We start from the raw sequence: 17,986 nt of genomic DNA on the forward strand, positions 1-17,986 counted from the left end.
CGGGTATAAATAATACTCCCTACCCACAGCCACCCTCCCGTCAACCCCCGTCCCCACCAGCAGCCGCCAGGAATCCCAACCCCCCCGCCCCGTGAGCACGAACGGCGGAGTCGACTGCCTTTGGAAAACGGGGGCGGGTTCTACGAGTAGGAGAAAGTACTGGAGAAATGGGGAGAGTCGGAGAGAGAAAGAGAGAAAGAAGAGAAGCGCAGAGTCGCAGAAGGAAGAGGAGAGATTCGATGGGCATCCTGGAGATGGCAGTGAAGGTAGAAGTAGGTACTCCCGTAGGAGGTTCAAGGTGGCGGTGATGGTGGAGTCCCGAAGAAAGAGTAGGTGGGGCTGAAATATGTAGAAACTTGAGGGCTCCTTGTTACTAGCGGTGATAAATTACACGAGAAGATCCATTATGTGTATAGTTACCATCCAGCATGATACTTGGTTGCCTACTAGTATACCGATGCAACTATTATCTACAGTATCCGAGATACTTGATGATACGAAGAATTAAATCCAATGACTGATCAGCATTGGGATCTGTTGAAAAGCCATTTTTTCCTTTTAAATATCACTATAGATTCGTTAAAGTCGGCCATGTTGTATTTTCACATAACTCACGTGTAACGAACCGCCGAATATTATTCTGATGATCCGATGACCATTTTTCATGAGATTCCACCGATCATCCAGCGACCGTAAGTCATCTTAAAAAACAAATGTCTTAAAATCACGTAAAAATTATTAGTCCGATTGTCACTCAAACACCGTAGCTTCCGGTTTCAAACATGCGAGCAGCTGAGCACAAACATTGAGCATCGAATGAAAAGTCATTTGGTACACGTAGCACAATAGCTGATAGCTAATGACTCCAGTAGACAAGGGGTGACACCGATACCCCATCTGTTCAAGCGAGTAAATCTTCCCATGGATAAACAGCAATACTCCGAGGCTTTGTAGAACCATAGACTCTCCGTATGCACAGAGCATAATAAACGTGAATTGACGTTCGATGGATCGATCTTTCGACTGTTGCAGGATCCACAACTGAAATCATTTAGCCAATAGAGAAAAGGTGGCGAGATAGAGTAAAAGGTAAACTCGAGTCAGGAATGCAGTAAGGACTAACAAGAATGGACAGTATCTCCTTTCTTAGTGAATGAGAACTATTAGTGGGGATGGCTGAGGATAACAATGAAATTGGACAAAATAATAAATTACCACGTAGTACCCAGAGGCTCCGCCAGGTAATAGAATTAATCATGCTAGACCGAACGCGTCTATGTAGTCCATAGTTAATGCCATAAGAATTGACAGTTTCTTCTAGCTCGTCCAGTACGAATCGTAAAGGTTATAATGTCCCTTTTTTACGTGCGTGCAATGTCCACGGGAGGACTGTTTTATTGGTTTTAATCACGTCCGACTTTGAATTTGCAAAAACATCATTGTCCACGGGCGTAATGCCATTGGCAGCAACGACAGTGACTTTGAATTGACGTTAACCAAGCATACGAGACAGTTAGTCAGTGTGGCCAATGTAACAACGTGACTTTACAGGTTTTGACTTGGGTGAACTCGCGTGTTTTCTATTAGTAAGGGGTAGCCTAATATGACGACAGTCTCGGGCCATTACCACGGCAGCTGTTTTTCATTATGAAAACTTGCTGGCTCTTAGTGTCGGTACTCAAGTTTTCAGGTACTCAACGTGGTAGTTTGATCGGTTTAAAACCTGAAACCTTATGAACTATTCAAGTCCCGTAGGTTTTATACGAGACTGGGGAATCCATTTGATCCCCTTTGTCACAAGAACCGTCACCAAAGTCATCAAGAAGAATGGAGAGTGGAAGGAAGTGAAAAAAAAAGGATGGAAGATGAAGAAGAGGAATGACAAAAAGATAGAATATAATAAAAGAGGAAAATGGTAGTCGATCGGTAGTCATTCTATCTTTATCTCTCTCATTTCGTTTTTCTTTCAGGGCCACCTTGCCTTGGGATATCGCGCATCGATGGAGATCGAAAAACAATTTATTAGCCATTGTGGGAACAATGTCGATTTGTCGGGGTCCCTACCACTCGAGAGGATCCTACCGTCAGGATTGGTGACTTCTATGGGGTAGCTCGTATGTATACCTAACGTTCATAGAGTATACTATATACACCGTTGGGATGATCGTGGTTCATTTCTCTCTCTCTCTCTCTCTCTCTCTCTCTCTCTCTCTCTCAGTGTGCTACCGAAAATGCCTCTCCTGAGTTTCGTGCGTCTCATCGGGTATCGATCACTTTCGAGTCGATTTTATGCGATTGGCCACGGGTACGGGATCGATCCTCGCAGCCATCCGAAGTTGGCATTCATGATTCTCTTTTTCTCGTGGGGGAACTAGGAGGGGACCACGGTGCCAACAGGGAGACCTCCTGAAGCAGGAGGGAAGAAATCGACGACACGTTTTTATACGGTTCAGGTATTAGAACCACCGTAGGCAACCACCATGTTTCTCCTGATGTTCAAGCGGTGTTTCTGATGACGCCGTTCCGACTCCTTATTTTTCAGGCCGATCCTGTCTTCACGGACCCGTAGAAAAAGTGCGACGATTTCGTAGACCAGTAAGAATCGAAGGCCAATGGCACGCAGTGGAAAGCGTATACTTGGTATACCTGAAGGAAGGTGAAGATTGGGAGAATGAGTGAAGTTATCTCAAGAGGAGTGATGGCGTCGGTATATACATATATATATAGATTTCTGTGATATTCAATATAGTAGCACTTATACTGGCAGTGCTGGCACCAGCACTAGGTACTATTACTTGGCATAATAAGCCAGTGACTTTATATTATGGATATCGTTGTTTGCTCAGCCGCCGGCAGGAGTTGACAGCGACAAAGGAGGCCATCGATGCATTTATGCATGACGCAGATCGAGCAATAATATTTTCATTTTCACAGGCTGGCAAAAGGAACAAACCAGGGGGGGGAGGATCTCGACTCCTTATGAACCGAAGGCGCTACTTCGTGGTCCTGAAAAAGAAGAGAGACGAACGAGCAGGAGATGAGACGTAAGAAGACGAAGAAGCAGAGTAGAGGTGGAGGGGTGGTTGGCAGTCGAAGAAAAAGAAGAAAGTGCTGACCGACGTAGCTGGTAAGGAGGAAGACAAAACGAGAAAATTAAAAGTATCGTAGACAAAGCCACGAGACAAGACGCGGGAGCTCATTTGGTGTCTCCCGTTGAATGGGCGTTCATTATGATGCCTCCCGGACTAACAATCGGGTTCATTTTGTCTCTCTGCTCGTGGCAACAATAGGCACAGTCAGTCGCTGCCTCGGATCCGCCATCTTGACTCCGCCGCGATGTTCTTTTGTCGTCTTCTAAAGGCACCAGCTAGCGGCACCACCACCATCGCCATTACCACTACCTAGTAGTACCTTGTGTGCTGGTGTACCAAACCAGTACCAGCGGAGTGAGTACCAGTACCAGTACTGCTGCTGCTGCTGCTGCTTCTGTAGCTACTGCCGATGCTGTCGGTGATGGTGGCTGTAAGAAAAAGATAGAGAAGACCAAGGGACTAAGTCAGAGAGAGTAAAATAGGAAAAGAGACACGAGACTCCACTGAAGGTCTGGATGAAGGAGGAGGTGGTACAAACCCGACAAGGTGGAAGGAGTCAGAAGGAGTGAGGACCATGAGAATGAGTTGGAATCTGGAGACACGGAGGCAACAGAAGAGTTTGGAGGAAGATTGGAAAAGGTTCCGAAGAGCAGAGGAAGGGCGAGTCGTGAGCTTCGGGCTCAGCCATCCAAACCGAACTGGTAGCTTGTAGTGGTAGCACCGAGTCGAGGCCAAGGCAAAGAGAGCTACCGTGTCACCCGTGTGAGAGAAGATTCTGGTGGTAAGGGAGAACCTGAGGAGAAGGAGGAGAGACAGAGAGTGGGTGGGGAGGAGCTGGAGGAGGGAGAGAAGAATAAAGGAGCAACCCTCATCCCTGATTCAAGATCTTCTCAAAAGCTGAAAAGCCTCCTGTGACTTTTAACTCGGTTGCTCGCTCGCGGATCGCGTTATATGCCCAGGGACGTCGAGAGGGACGCCCAGGCGTCCATCTTCCAGAAGCGTCCTTCTCATCCGAATCCGGTGAAAAGCCTTTTCGATGGGACGAGGCAGGGCTGGAAAAAGAATCGACCTCAGGATTGATGTACGTACGAGCTTGAAGAAAATGGTGCGTGATTCTGGGTGTATGAACAAAGCTTTAAGCAATGGCGCGACAGGGTTACCGCCCTCGACGTCCTCACCACGAGAATCCGTTCACCAGGATGGGAAAGGATGCCCTCACCGCGAGCTGGGCGGTCCTGTGCATCTTTATCTTTTTTTCCCTTCTTCCCCGTTCCTCCACTCCGAGGGCCCCGCATCGGCCGACCTCGGCCCCCGATACTTGGGCCGGCCAATCAGCTTCTTCAACGAAGGAACTGGCCCCGATCGAACTGATACTGATCTCCGTAACCAGGAGAGAGCTAAGAAAGGAAAAGAGAAATTAAAAAATAATCGGGAATGTAGCATGTTTGCAGTTAAGTGTACCAGCCTATGTTTCACTCTTTGATAATCACAATTTACTTGGTACTATAGGATGAAAGCACCCTGACACTCTTAAGGGTTCTGAAGTCTGGTATAGTTTGATAAATTTTTCTTAACAGTTTTTTTTTCCAGGTTAACAATTGATGGAGAATGGTGACAAGGCTGGGCTATCAATTTGCAGTGTAGGTGCTGCCGTCGCAGAGCCCAAAGCACGTGGCTCTCAAGCAGGAAAATTCGTGTCTTGCCCTGGTACGTGACAGGGGCTGCACATAACGTTGTAACTGCGAAGGGAAATGGGAATTTGCGAGCACTGCTATGGGGACATTCCAAAAGGGACTTCAATTTATAGGCAACTTCGCATCTGCCGGTTTATGAACGGTACATAGTTTTTCATTTTCGAATGACATTCACCATAATGCTACCTATACTAATGGGTCGAATGGTCAATTTGTTCGAGGACGAATAACGGTTCTAACTTTTCTACTTTGAAAATTCCAGATGGACGGGACAATAATTTTGAGAACGAATATAAATCAATTTTCCTCGAGAGCCTCATAAGGTAATGTAGTTTAAAATTTTCTTTGTCAAAATTAAGTACTCTCGTTATTTTGGATCTGGTCAGATACGTCATGAAGTTGCAGAAATTCACGAGGCAAATGCCTGTGAAGTATTTTTTACCGACAATCACACGCGCGACACCTGACTGATTGTTCGGTTAATTAGCACCGTTGTTCCACACGATGGATAATGAATTTCAATCGGTATAACGAGCCAATTAGGCGAGAACGCCGTATAATGACAAATAGCTGCGTACCATACTGTCGCTCTACTCTGCTTAACTTTCACAAACAACCCTTGTAAACGTAGAGCTTGCTCCTTAGTTTCCTCGAGTTTCCTTTCTTCTTTTGCTACCGCGACTTTCTTCTTGCGTGTGCGTTTTCAAGGGGCGCAATTAGATTTTGAGCAGCGACTAAAAGAGAGATGTCAAGCGGACATTTCCAGGACGTTTAATTGTCTCTCGTGAAACTATCGGGCCATTTTTACAGATTACATTGCAAGTTATGAAGGGATACCATTTATTCGTTACTCCTCATTGTCACAGTAGCAAATAAAAACCAACTTACTTCCTACTGTCATACCTCGGATCGATCAAAAGAACCCTTACGATTGATTCACTGCCGCCCTCTATTATTTTATGCCTTAGAAAAAACCAATCGATCAGCCCTGATATTACTAAGCCGGTAAGAAAACAAGAACTGAAAAATCAGCCGGGACCTGAACCATTACCCACTGACTAATAATTCCCAGCCTTACCGACTGAAGACAACAGCAAAAACTTCTACGCTCCTTCAGTAACAAAACTTCGAGTTGTCGATAAAAACGTGTTTCTCATGGTCGGCACATTATTGTATAAAATAATCTAAACGCAGCAGGTGACTGTATTTCTGAACTAAAATACCAGAACATCGACAGGAGGCACAGGAAGTCCTTAGGTCATCAAGGACCCGTCACAGTGCTCAGATGGCGATGATAACGCTGACGTTATCAGTATAAGGAAAGAGGAACTTGTCATACTTAAAAAAAAATCCATACTCAACAGCAAAGCAGTCACGAAAACCAATCGCCTTTTTCGCACAGTGGACACAAACAGGATTTGGGGCTTTATGATAGAGGTCGACTCCGACAAAGCCCTGTATAGTAACCAGCTGGAGAAAAGCGAATTGGACAGTATTAACCACAAAGGCAGAAAGGGGAGGATTTAGGCTCTTCCTGTCCACACGAGCGTTGAGTGGCTCCAAGCGCTGCTGCATCATCCCTCAATAGGATTTTTACTGTTTCTTTTTTCCATCCCCCTATTCACGCTTATATGCTCCCCGATCGTTTCTTTTTTTATTATCTAATACTAACTACCCCTTTCCATGGAAAATACCATCCCTCAACGCTACTAACACAAGACACGAAATTTCACGTTTGATTGTCGATGCCTAAATTATCCACTGCTTAATCAAGAACACCTTAGCTGCTGCCAACACCCTTCCGTTCCTTAGGGGTGTTTTAGTACAGCTAGGGGGCGAATTTCATAGTGAAGCAAATGTCGTACTCCGTAATTCCTAAATGTAAACTCTATGCCAGATAGTGGCTCTAATGTTCCTGACATGTCCTATCTGCTAGATTCTCTTCATTTCCGCGACGTAGACGACTGCCACAGCGATCTTCACCGACAGCAGCCGAACGGTTCCGACGATCCTGAACTCGCTGCAACTCCTTCGACCTGAGACTATCACAAAATAAATGATCTTATCAAATTGTATGCGAACCTACTTTCCATTTACAGACTTTTTCTCAATATGAATTAACGATATACTTATTATTAGACACCAATTATTTTATTGATACGAAAGTCTTCCAAAACCATCATCCTTTAGCATAATCATAACCTGCGATCCAAAAATCAAAAACCTAAAAAAAAAAATCTCAAAAATCGCACTGTACCACTGTGCAATAAATACGACGAAAAATTCATTGCTAACCGCATAGTCCAGACTATCCAAATATTTAGAATGACTATTCCGTAGGGTGTACGAGAAGGGTGAGTTCCCCGAGGACCTCAGGAACTAGAAGTAGGTATAAGCTCTACCCAAGTAGGATTTAACGCACCTCGACCCTACTTAAGGGATGAAAACTTTTTTTTAGTTCCCAACCAAGAACATACGAGTGTTAGATCAACTTTGAAAAAATGTTCTCAACAGGTCAAGATGCAAATTGAAATTTAATTAAAATTAATTCCCCCCCCCCCTAAAATGACTAAAAAAATACAATCGATATCATCAAATCAAATGATAACTACATTTTCGATGCTGTAGGTACAAATCTTCAGTATCCACTATACAAGGCAAAGATCATCTTGGAATCAACCACAGTCGTCTGATCCTTTACAATGCCGGCGTCCATTCGATTACTACGCTGGTTTTAACGTTTTTAACTTTTAACTCTACAGTCAGTAGCTCTCCACATAGATATACCTCGCTATAGGATCCCTCTAACGTTGTTAGTCCAATTGTTTACCGCTGAGTCGCGCTAATTGTTATTAAAGATCTTCCTCGTTTGCGTCCAATTCAAAGCGGGTTTGTTCCGTTTGTTACGCGTCTCGATAACGAACGAGAGAAAGAGGTATATAATGGAAGTGAATAAAGACGAGTGGTCGGGGGAAGGATGTGGCGGGGGGGGGTCGTCTCATTCCGAAGAACCGATCGGTATCATTTTCTCACGTATACATATAACAGAAGTCGTACATTGAGAATAGTCATATGTGTATACCTATATACAGTAGTACCGGGAACTTTCAATCCGACACACGCCATACCACTCTAACGGCACGAAACAGGACCAGATAGAAATCCAATGAGGTCGTTTTGCTTGGCCTGAAAACAAAACCCCGAACCACGCGAAGCCGAAAGTGACGATTGCAAAGAAAACCCTAGTGGGGTTATGGTGGGGGTTGTATCAACCTCGATATTGGCCCTTGTATACCCGAGGCCACGCGACTCATATCGTCCGCACGACAATGTCCCCCATAATGCCGACAGTCCGCCATTGTACTCTATTGGGATACGTTATCCCTTTGCAGGCGACGCACGACGACGTCTCTTCTGGTAATACCTAATCTTGCCACTTCATTTATTGTCCATTGGGTTCACGTTCTAGCTACTGTGTTATTCGTGGCGCGAAATCTATCGGACGTTTGCGGAACTACGTAGAGAATTAAAGTATGTAAAATACTCGTGACGGATAGGGCTGCGAAAGAGTTTTCTTTTTTTTAAAGGTTATAAAATAGACTATTTATGGCGGCACGCGACTTTGTACTTGGCCATAGGTGATTTATGACGACCCATGTACCAGATGTATCATCTGTCGAATCAGAAGAGGATAGAAAGGTGCGTAGGCCTATAGGTTCGTACATAGATTTGTTGATACAGCTAGACGATACAACGTGCCACGCAATGCGCGAGCCATTCCTCACAATCAGAGTCGATTCAGCGAGTGGATCGGCTCGTGGGTTTGTTAGGATCGGAAACGTTCGGGAATCATCGTGCACGCAACACTGTATCTTGAATCCCGTGTGATCTTTTGTGAAAAAATACCGACGAGTCCTTTACACAGCTGTCTATACACGCTTGGTATATTCTCAGCGGACCTTTCTAGAAGCTACTAATTATTTTTCGATTGTGATTAATGCGTTTCGATAGATCGAACCGTGATATCGAAAGTATCGCGGCGTAATCGTCCAAGAATTTTAACCTGGAAAACGTCGGGCGGTTGAAGTGTCATTGTTAATTTCGTTGAAAGGTTATGCTGATCTTATTGAGTGTTTGGACCCCTCGTCATTGCATTCACGCTCTACACTGCTGTTGCTGATGATGATGACGATGATGGCTGCCTTCGTGATGCCATTTCAGACGATTTATTCAAGTCACATAATCCTGCTCTCGTCGACGTATTCAACGTGTGTAACTCAACGGTGACTACTCTATAAAATACTACCACCCCATTTTGTTCGCTCGAATAACTTATTGTGGCACGTTCTATTTTGATATGGCAATGGCGCCACGTAGCGCTCTGAATACGCAATATCGTGACGGACCGGCAGCAAACATAGTGAAATTCCATTTCCTCCCACCATTCTCCTTGTCCACTTTTCGTCATTTCTTCTCCCCCTTTTTTCCCCATTGTCCCCATTGTTACTAGCCCCTGCAAAGCGCTCCAAAGTCCAGTTCCTAACCAATCGTTCGTCCTCGCGGACGAGGATCCTCGCAGTGACTGTATCTGGAAAACGATCTGTTGTGACAGGATGAGTTCACGATTAACCGAAACAACCCTCACCAGCCCTAAATTCTCTAGCTAGCACCAGCACTGACTACCCTTACTACCCTAAACGCACACCATCCTTACCCCCACCTTGACAATGGTGTAATCAGCGAGGCTTCGAGCGCTCCGGGATAGTAGGACAGGGTGGCAGCATCCCTTGTACCAGTCCCAGTACTACCCCACAAGTACTGTTGTCACCTCAGCAGTCGTTACAATCCGCGGCAAACGTTATGGACTGCATTGTTTTCGTGATTATGGAAACAAGAAAAAATCGTCGCTTGAAAACGCTTCCACGTACGTCCCCTTCTATGAGAACCGGCGCAACCCCTAACAGCGTACCGGTACACCCCGTATCAGGACCAGCCCAGAGTATACGACGATTACACGAAAATGCATATAAAACTGAGAAGTGGTATCATCCGCTGGACCACAGAGCAGATCCGATTGTCAGTAGAAATGCGAGTGACGAGTAGTCGGCGGTGGTAGCTTGCGTCAAGGGTAGAGTATTTAGTAGACAGAGTTGTAACGCGTCGGTGAGTATTCGGACCAAAAAGCAGGATTGTTTCATTGATGAGGGAGCATTCACGAAACGGGGGTTGGTTGCGAGGGCGTTTATGACTCGCACCCTCTTTCGCAGCTTCCGTGCCGATGAATGGTATAATCAGCGGTCGCGTGCCACCCCGTGCCGCCCTTATGCGGAAGCGCCACTACGGCTGGGTCCTATCGGTACGGAATCGGCCGGGGGGATGCTTCACCCCCCCAAGCCCATTCTAGAAAAGTCACTTGGCATCCACCGTCCAGCCCTGCTCGCTCCTCTCATCTGCCTCGACTGGGTAGACGTCTACCTCAAGCCTCATGATCCGTCGGGACCAGCCCCCATCATCGAGGGTGGCCCTATCGCAACTTCAATCTGAGATACACCTACCCCTGCGGACCAGCGTGCCCCGCTAATTGAACACTACTGCAGAAACCAACCCCTAAACTCTTGGAGCGCCCAGGACACTTACCAATGAAAACCAGAAAGATATCGCAACCCCCTCTGACCGCCCGCTGACTAATATCAAGGATGCGTATAATAAGCGGTTATACGGGGGTGAATCGAACTTCCCGACTGCACACGACCGATAGGACTTTACGAGTCTTGGCTACCGATATAAAAGGGACATTATGCCAGGATGAGAATCCCCTGGTCCTTTTCAATATAAATACCCACCATCCTTATATATCACAGTTAGACGTTCGGATTCGATTTTACACAAGTATACATGGTCATTTAAAAATAATAGCAACAGTGCGTTAAATTGAAATTAAAAATTATAAAAATAATATTACATGTATCACCAACTGTCATCCCTTGTTCACAGTGTATACCCATACAAAACCCATCCAACGGTGTATACCAAGATTACCAAATAAAAGAAAGGGTATAATCCCAGTACCAAGCGATAATCCTATCCTACGACGTTTTCGCGATCCGACGGGGGAAGTCCACCGGAGTCACCCCGTGGTAGACGCATCTACGAGGCACACACGTGCTCCCCAGTTCATCTCACAAAGGAGGTATAGGAGCCACATATGTATCGGAGCGCCATGTACGCAGAGTGGGGGTAGCCGAGGGGGGGTCGGTATGGGTATAACGGTAGAGGGAGAGAGAGGGAGAATTGTGACTGTGAGGAGTGTATGGTGGCTGACGTGGAGGAGGAGGAAGAAGTCCACCTGTTGCGTGAGCTCTTTCTGTAGGCCGCCATGTCGCGGAAAGGGCCAATCGTGGGTGGACATTAACGGCAGACCATGGTGGGAATGGCAGCTCAGTGCTGGTTGGTTAGGGTGCGCGCGCGCTGCGGAGAGACAGGAGAGAGACTTTCCCTGGGTCTCTCCGTCTCTCTCTCTCTGTGTCCCTGTACCTCGGTAGGGCTATCTCGCTCCCTCTCTAGCATCCAGCACGAGAAGGTGAGAGGAGAGCGCGAGCGCGAGAGAAGCTACTTTGCCCTGAGGTCCTCGACGACATCATAGCGCCAGGAGTCCTTGCTCCAGCATCGACGAGTCGCGCGCGCTCATCGTTGAGTTCCCGTCGCGAGCTAAGGACGCCCTGACACGACGCGTCGCGACGTCGTATACAGGTGGATATTTTTTGTTGTTTTTTTTTTCGTCGGAAAATTTTGACTTTTTTTTTGGTCTTGGGTCACCTGGCTAGACCAAGAAGACGGGACCACGTGGAAAATGAATGAACGGATCTTTTGTTGTTCATTGACTGTTTAGTTGGGCTTGTTGTATGTTGGGGATAGGTTCTTTTTTATTTATTGTTGATCATTGTTGTCGAATCAGAGGAGTGTTTTTGGGACTTGTCGAGATGAGAAATATGAAGACGCTGCTGAAGTGATCGAAGACTTTGACTTATGTCTGTCGATTGAACAAGTTTTTGTGTGGAGGGTCAAGGGACGATGGGGATGGTCAGGTGGCCAGGGACGTGTGTGACACGCGTGCAATAGCCAATCAGGCGGGGGCGACCGCGTGTGGCGAGAAAATTTTTATTAAGGGGGTTGTTGTTGAAAAAATATTAAAATTGAAAAATGTCGTCTTCGAAGACTCTTCACAACGAGCATATCAAGCGTCCTATGAATGCTTTCATGGTCTGGTCTCGTGGACAGCGTCGCAAGATGGCTCAGGAAAATCCAAAAATGCATAATTCCGAAATTTCGAAAAGACTCGGTGCCGAGTGGAAATTGTTGAGCGAGAGCGAGAAGAGGCCTTTCATCGACGAGGCCAAGAGACTCAGGTGAGTAAAGATATAATTTTACTTGGTTATAGTAAAAAATAATAAAAAGTCGCTAATTAAGATTTTTTACTAAAAATCGGAGAGAAAAAATTAAAAATTTCCAAGAATCGCACTCCGTCGCTAATTCCACCCTGATAGTTTCCAAGATGCTTCGGTTGGCTGATACAGAAAATAAGGCGCGAGCAGGGGTTGAAATTATTGAGGAGATGGGTTTGGCTCGGCGAGGGGTTGCGATGCCTGTTAAATCGTAGGGGATGAAAAAACAGCCCCACTTCGTTTAGTTTCGTTCCGTGTACCGCCGCTTCATAATACATTGTTACCGTAGCAACAAGGGTATGTTTTGATTTTCTCTCTCTCTCTCTCTTTCTATATGTATCCATAAGCCATAGTTACCGGGTAGAGACTGAGTCCCGTCTATAATATCCATCGCCTCTATATACTTCATCAAACGGCCAAGGGTGAATAGAGTGGCGAAAACGAGGGAGTGGGATGAGCTCTTTATTATCGGGGCTGAATATTTAATCACCGTTATGAGTTTATTTAGCTCGACGAGAACGCAAACCATAAGGGTTGCAGGAGCATATTTTTTTCCCCATAAGCATATCCCTGACCAACCACAGCCAATACAATTAATCCGTCATCCCTTATACATAAAAAAAATTTCTAAATCGTCATACCTAAAAAATTGTTTCTCACAGGTATAATATTAAAAAGATAAAAATATTTCTCGTCAAACATTACAGTCTGAATAAAAAATTTCTATTAGCTGTGCACGATTAGATAAAGCGGTAAGGTTAGACGGTTTCTATAGGGTGGTCGGAGAAGAAAGTGATAAAGGTAGATATAGTTGGAAGAAAAAAAATTTTCATCTAGACTTTAGCGAGCGTGAAAACAAAGCAGAGCAAACTTATACCTGGAGGACGTCGCGACGGGAGGCGTCGGGGAAATCCATTTTTACGAGAACGGTTCCTCGTAAAATAAAGAGAGAGAAAGATAGAGAGGAGTGAAAACGTTTGAAATATTTCCGTTGAAACCAAGTCTCGGAATGGTCGCATTCCGTTAAAGCCACCACGTGACTGGCCCGACGTAATCTGTCCGTTCGTTCACGGCGAGTCACAATGTGGCCCTCGAGATAACAAATAAAGCCCCATTGTCGCAATTGTGTGGATTTAAAAGGATTTGCGCCTCTCTTGCTCTTCGCAGCCACCGTCACCACCCACCCCTCAGAAGTGCCAACTAGGACCACCCAATAGCAACCAGCATCATCACCGGCATCGCCAGGCTGAACCGACCCACCCCCACAGTCAGACTTTCCTACCCCTTTGTTGCTACCACAGATGGATACTCCAGTTCTGTTGACTGCGGTTCCACAATTTTCATTTATTTTTCATTTTATTTTTTATTCACAAAATATCTTCAAAATCACGAGCCATACGAATAGCATTATTCACCAGACTAGGCCGATAATTTATTTCTAGGCATATCGTAGAAGCATCCCTAGAAGATGCCAACCCCCTTGATGCCTAGCTACCCCACCTCTTGGACGTATTGCCAACGAAACCTCTCGTGCCGGAAAGAAGATAGGAAGGGAGGGGGCGGCACGCCGTTTATCGCGAACCCACTGTGCGAATTGTAAAGATTACGCCACCCCCTCTTACCCCCCCTCGATGTTTATGCATTTATGCTGAATTATTGTCCAGAGCTTTGTCGATGTTTATGCTGATTTACGCATTGTGCTATCTGCCGGGACACATTGTACTGGAATTATTATTCTCCTCGGTTACGCCATTGCCAGCGGGTTTTTCAACCCCTTTTTTTCTCGCCCCTGAATACCCATTAATTCGATTTCTATTCGCCCTTAGATTTAATCGGGTACACGCGTATTAGCCCTTTAACAATTTATGCCCACTCCTCCCTAAACACAGTTCGCAACCTCAAAAAGAAATTCCCAGTGCACGGTGCGAAAACTCAAAAAATCCCGTGTATCTTCGTTTCGTTTATCAGCCCCAAGGTGAAGCATAAATAAGGGCTAAGCTTGTGCGCCGTTGGGTACATAATGGAGTATTATGCGAGGGAGATACGGTGTTGCCCCGTGTTCCCTCTTTAGGCCCCCGCTCGGTATGGCTCCGGGTCCCTCTCCAGTCCTCGCAGAGGACTCGGGCTGTGTGTACAAGATATTTACTACAAATACCCATGGTGGCTGGTATCGTGTCGGAACCTCCATGATAATACGTCCCTTTGTACTCGCATGTACGTCGCTAGGATAACGCGCGAGCGGACTTATACCTTCCGCCCCCCTTGCCCCAGCCCCGCGTCGCTCCATTCCTTACACGCTAGAAATTACCATCCTCGAGAAACCTCAAGTCCCACCAAGCCCTCCTACCCTTTCCTCGGTCAGATGCCTCCCCTCTTCCTTTCGCACGAATTACCAGCCGCCACCATGATTCGATCCTGCCTATCTGAGCTCCTCTTAAGGAAGGTAGGTATAGGTAGGTCGGTAGCACTGAGGCTCGTAAGCCACCGCAACCAGACGCTACGAGACTGTGATCTTTGATCTATATGAGCTTTTGGGTATCTGTAGAGAGTTCGAGAGAGCGAGTGAGACGCAGAGTGACTGAGCTACGGTACCGGACAATCGTGTGTAAACATTATGGGAAGTGCGATCGGATGTTGGTATCGGCATGACGCTATTGACAGGATCTCGCATGGTAAACAGATAGTCGTAAAGAGGCTCCAATGTGATAGGGCTTGTTTGCCGTGTAGCCGCTTGTGAAGGTAGCTTTAGGCTTTATACGGTAAGGCTATGAGGTTGTTCGCAGAATAGGGAGTGTGTGACTACCTGGCAATTGTCGTGCCTGAGGTCGTTACGATTTGCGTCATTATTTGGGGATCAGTGTGACGAGTGAACTGTCTTCTGGACTGGCCTCGGTAGAGAGAACGTGTCAGGGACGCTTCCGGAAGTGGCGGACGCATGGAGGCTTATCGTCGTTCACTTTTTCTGAAGGCGTCGTCGCGCCTTGTTTGCCCTGGACGCGTCTCCTGGGATGATAACGATTTGGAAGGGGCGCTGATAACGTCTGGATCCTCGATATATGTCTTTTCTTTATCATTCTCCACTATTTTCTTCTGTAACAATGGATCGCGTTTATCGAATCGTTGAATAATTGTGTCTCTTTGTAATTACAGGGCGCTTCACATGAAGGAACATCCTGACTACAAGTACCGTCCACGTCGAAAGCCGAAGACGTTGGTGAAGAAGGAAAACAAATTTGGATTTTCACTGTCACCCCTGGTCTCGTCGAGTGAAACACTCAGTAACTTATCCAGAGGGTTGCTACCACCCTTGGCACCGCCGAGTCATTCACTGGTGGGTCACGAGGACCTGAAGATACCAAGATTCTTTCCGCCATTCCCGTACCATCTGTATCCGCTGCAGCACAAGCTGAGCGAAGACTTCGCCGTGGGTGTAGGCGTCGGTGGGGGTGTCGGTACCGGAAGCGGAAAGCTTGCAGCCGACCTGGCCTTCCAAGCCATCTACGGGAGCACCTTTTACTCCCAGGCAGCAGCAGCAGCCGCCTGGCCCGCATTGCCAGCACCTCCATGTCTTCCAAATTGTGGATGTCCAAGTCCCAACAAGGACCCTAAGAGGCCATCGTCGTCGTATCTTCAGGTCAAGCCGGAGGAGCGCTTCCCGATAAATGCTACGACAGCGACAATAGCCGTCGGAACGGAAACTCGTGACTCCAGGAGCCAAGAGGAGCATCCTTGTTACCGTAAAGCAGACGTGGACGCTTTGTTCTCACTGGAAAAAACCGAAAGTCCATTCGAAAGCACAAACAAATCCGAGGAGAAAACCGAAGGAAGATATTCCTCAGCCTCGGAACGTTACACCGATAAGTACACAGGATTGTCGAGCAAGAGCGCCACCGTCGGCGGTGGATTCACAGTGCAGAATCTAGCCGGAAGTCCACTCGGTGCTGCTCAACACGTCATATGAAGGCCGCTACCGGTTCTTCCGGATCTTAACTTTCGGGGGAACCTAATATCCAGCTGGCCAGCACCCGATTGGTGGAGGATGCCGCCCATGTTATCACCGATCTCTCAGGTTGGCATCTCCAGCCTTGGTAGCAGCGTCACTGCGATAACCAGCACCACGACAGCCACCATGACCAGCAGCGCGACAACGGTCGAAGAAGAGGATGACGAGGATGACAGAGACAGAAGTAGCAGTTCGCGTTCGTCAAGAACAGCGACGTCCCTCTCGGTCGGTAGTGTTCAATGAAAAGATAAAAGAATATCAGTGCTTATAATAATTAAAAAAAAAAAAGACAATCCCAACCAGTGCACAAAGGAACCAGTGAAAATTTAATTAAATAATAACGCGGTACGTACGCCAATGAAGGGTGCTTTTATCATTAAAGTCTAATCGAGATCGATAGGCTGAATGGTCCAGGAGCGATAAGCGAGTGAGAGCAGTGCGGTTTAAGGTAAATCCTACAAAGAGATCTCTTTTCCGAATAACACGTGGAGAGAGAGAGAGGGACCAGTAGACTCTAGAGTAAAGCGAACGAGTATATGGGAAATAAGGGAGAGTCCAATTCTGATGAGATAACCAACCCTCTCCTCGCCACATACCACATTATACCATGCGAACGACCGAGAGCCAAATCATTCAGGCATCCTAGGCTATCCCGTAAAAAAAGCCTTTCCGACGGAAGCAAATCTCTTCTTTGGCGGTCAGCCATGCGAAATAAGCCAAACATTCTGAATACTGACGCAAGGCACATGGGGATCCGCCCTGTAGTCATAGTAAAACGCATACGTATGCGTAAGTACACGTGCATACGGACAGATTTAATGCGGCGTCGCGACGCCTCTCGACGCTCCGCCTACGTAACCGCGACTTTATTCTCCTTATTTTGTTCTCGTGCGATCGCCATGTGAAAATAGGCCACGCGTACTCGCGCACGGCCCAACTTGATGCCGCACGACTTGGCCGGCCTGAAGAAATTGCAGGAGTTCAGACAAATTGAATTGAGGCAAAAGTGACGTTTTCTCAATGCCTGTTAACGGCTTTCCAAACAGTATGAACTTGTGCGAAAGTGTCTAATGGCGAAGGTAGGACGCTTCGCTGAAATCGACCCTCGCACGTAGACAGCATTATGGTCATTAAGACCCAAGGGACTTAATAGCCCTTTTGTAAGATAAAAGTGCCGTTTGTAAATACATTATGAATAAACACGATCTATCAAAAATATTAATTAAGTTTATAACTTCAAGATCGAATCGTTATTTAATATTCCTATCCTTAATATTATTACTGTATAATTATTTTTTTCTCATCTATGATAACAAAGCTTGATTTAATTATTGATTATATTGGATACAGCACTCGTAGGATGAACACTGGAAAACAAGGTGGATGCTGGAAGACTACAATAGGGGGATGGTTCGTTGCTAAATAGGTATAGCTAGGGGTTGGTAGGGCGTTAAGAAAGTAGCCCAGGGGCGAGAGAGGGCAAAGTGGGTTGGATCGGGGATTCTGCGTGTGGTTTTACGAGCTGCTCCGAACGACTCCGAGGGAAAGAAAGAGAGACGTAGCAGTGGCTCTGGCGTCGCTAGTGATGATGATGGCGTCGGGCATGGGTGTTGGTAAAGATGGTGGCGTCGAGACCAAAGCCCCGAAAGGTAGTAAAGAAGAAGAGGCAAAGCAGCAGGAACGGCAGCAGTAGAAGAAGAAGAAGAAGAAGAAGAAGAAGATTGGAAGCGAGTTCCTGCCTCTCCCCCTTATTCC

The 17,986-nt window shown here is 46.4% G+C and overlaps 1 protein-coding gene and 2 long non-coding RNA genes across 5 annotated transcripts; all 3 read left to right on the forward strand.

Moving 5' to 3' along the window:
- The first annotated feature begins 2,311 nt into the window (after positions 1-2,311).
- On the forward strand, positions 2,312-3,130 carry LOC112495214. Its single transcript, XR_003061566.1, has 3 exons — positions 2,312-2,453; positions 2,543-2,707; positions 2,935-3,130. It is a non-coding gene; the product is annotated as an uncharacterized LOC112495214 (long non-coding RNA).
- Positions 3,131-3,332: 202 nt separating this feature from the next.
- Positions 3,333-6,887, forward strand: LOC112495215. Of its 2 annotated transcripts, none has more exons than XR_003061567.1 (4): positions 3,333-4,542; positions 4,683-4,928; positions 5,049-5,109; positions 5,755-6,887. It is a non-coding gene; the product is annotated as an uncharacterized LOC112495215 (long non-coding RNA). The 2 variants fall into 2 exon arrangements; XR_003061568.1 differs by having other exon boundaries at positions 6,723-6,887.
- Positions 6,888-8,295: 1,408 nt separating this feature from the next.
- LOC107273542 (transcription factor Sox-21-B-like) lies at positions 8,296-17,402 on the forward strand. 2 transcript variants are annotated; one of them, XM_025090885.1, is made up of 2 exons: positions 8,296-8,485; positions 15,379-17,402. In XM_025090885.1, exons 1-2 carry the CDS (start codon positions 8,442-8,444, stop codon positions 16,187-16,189), a joined length of 855 nt encoding a protein of 284 aa, XP_024946653.1. In that variant the 5' UTR covers positions 8,296-8,441; the 3' UTR covers positions 16,190-17,402. The 2 variants fall into 2 exon arrangements, with proteins under 2 accessions (XP_024946653.1, XP_015607343.1); XM_015751857.2 differs by lacking the exon at positions 8,296-8,485 and adding an exon at positions 11,444-12,192.
- The last annotated feature ends 584 nt before the right edge of the window (positions 17,403-17,986 follow it).

The sequence above is a fragment of the Cephus cinctus genome, unplaced genomic scaffold (assembly GCF_000341935.2).
Source record: "Cephus cinctus unplaced genomic scaffold, Ccin1 Ccin1_scaffold1709, whole genome shotgun sequence".
NCBI classification, from domain to species: Eukaryota; Metazoa; Arthropoda; class Insecta; order Hymenoptera; family Cephidae; genus Cephus; species Cephus cinctus.

What these genes read in the sequence shown, in the direction of transcription:
- LOC107273542 (XM_015751857.2), top strand. Translation starts at nt 11,987, where the DNA reads ATGTCGTCTTCGAAGACTCTTCACAACGAGCATATCAAGCGTCCTATG. An exon ending in GACGAGGCCAAGAGACTCAG is followed by an intron (nt 12,193 to 15,378) that starts GTGAGTAAAGAT and finishes TTGTAATTACAG; the next exon opens with GGCGCTTCACATGAAGGAAC.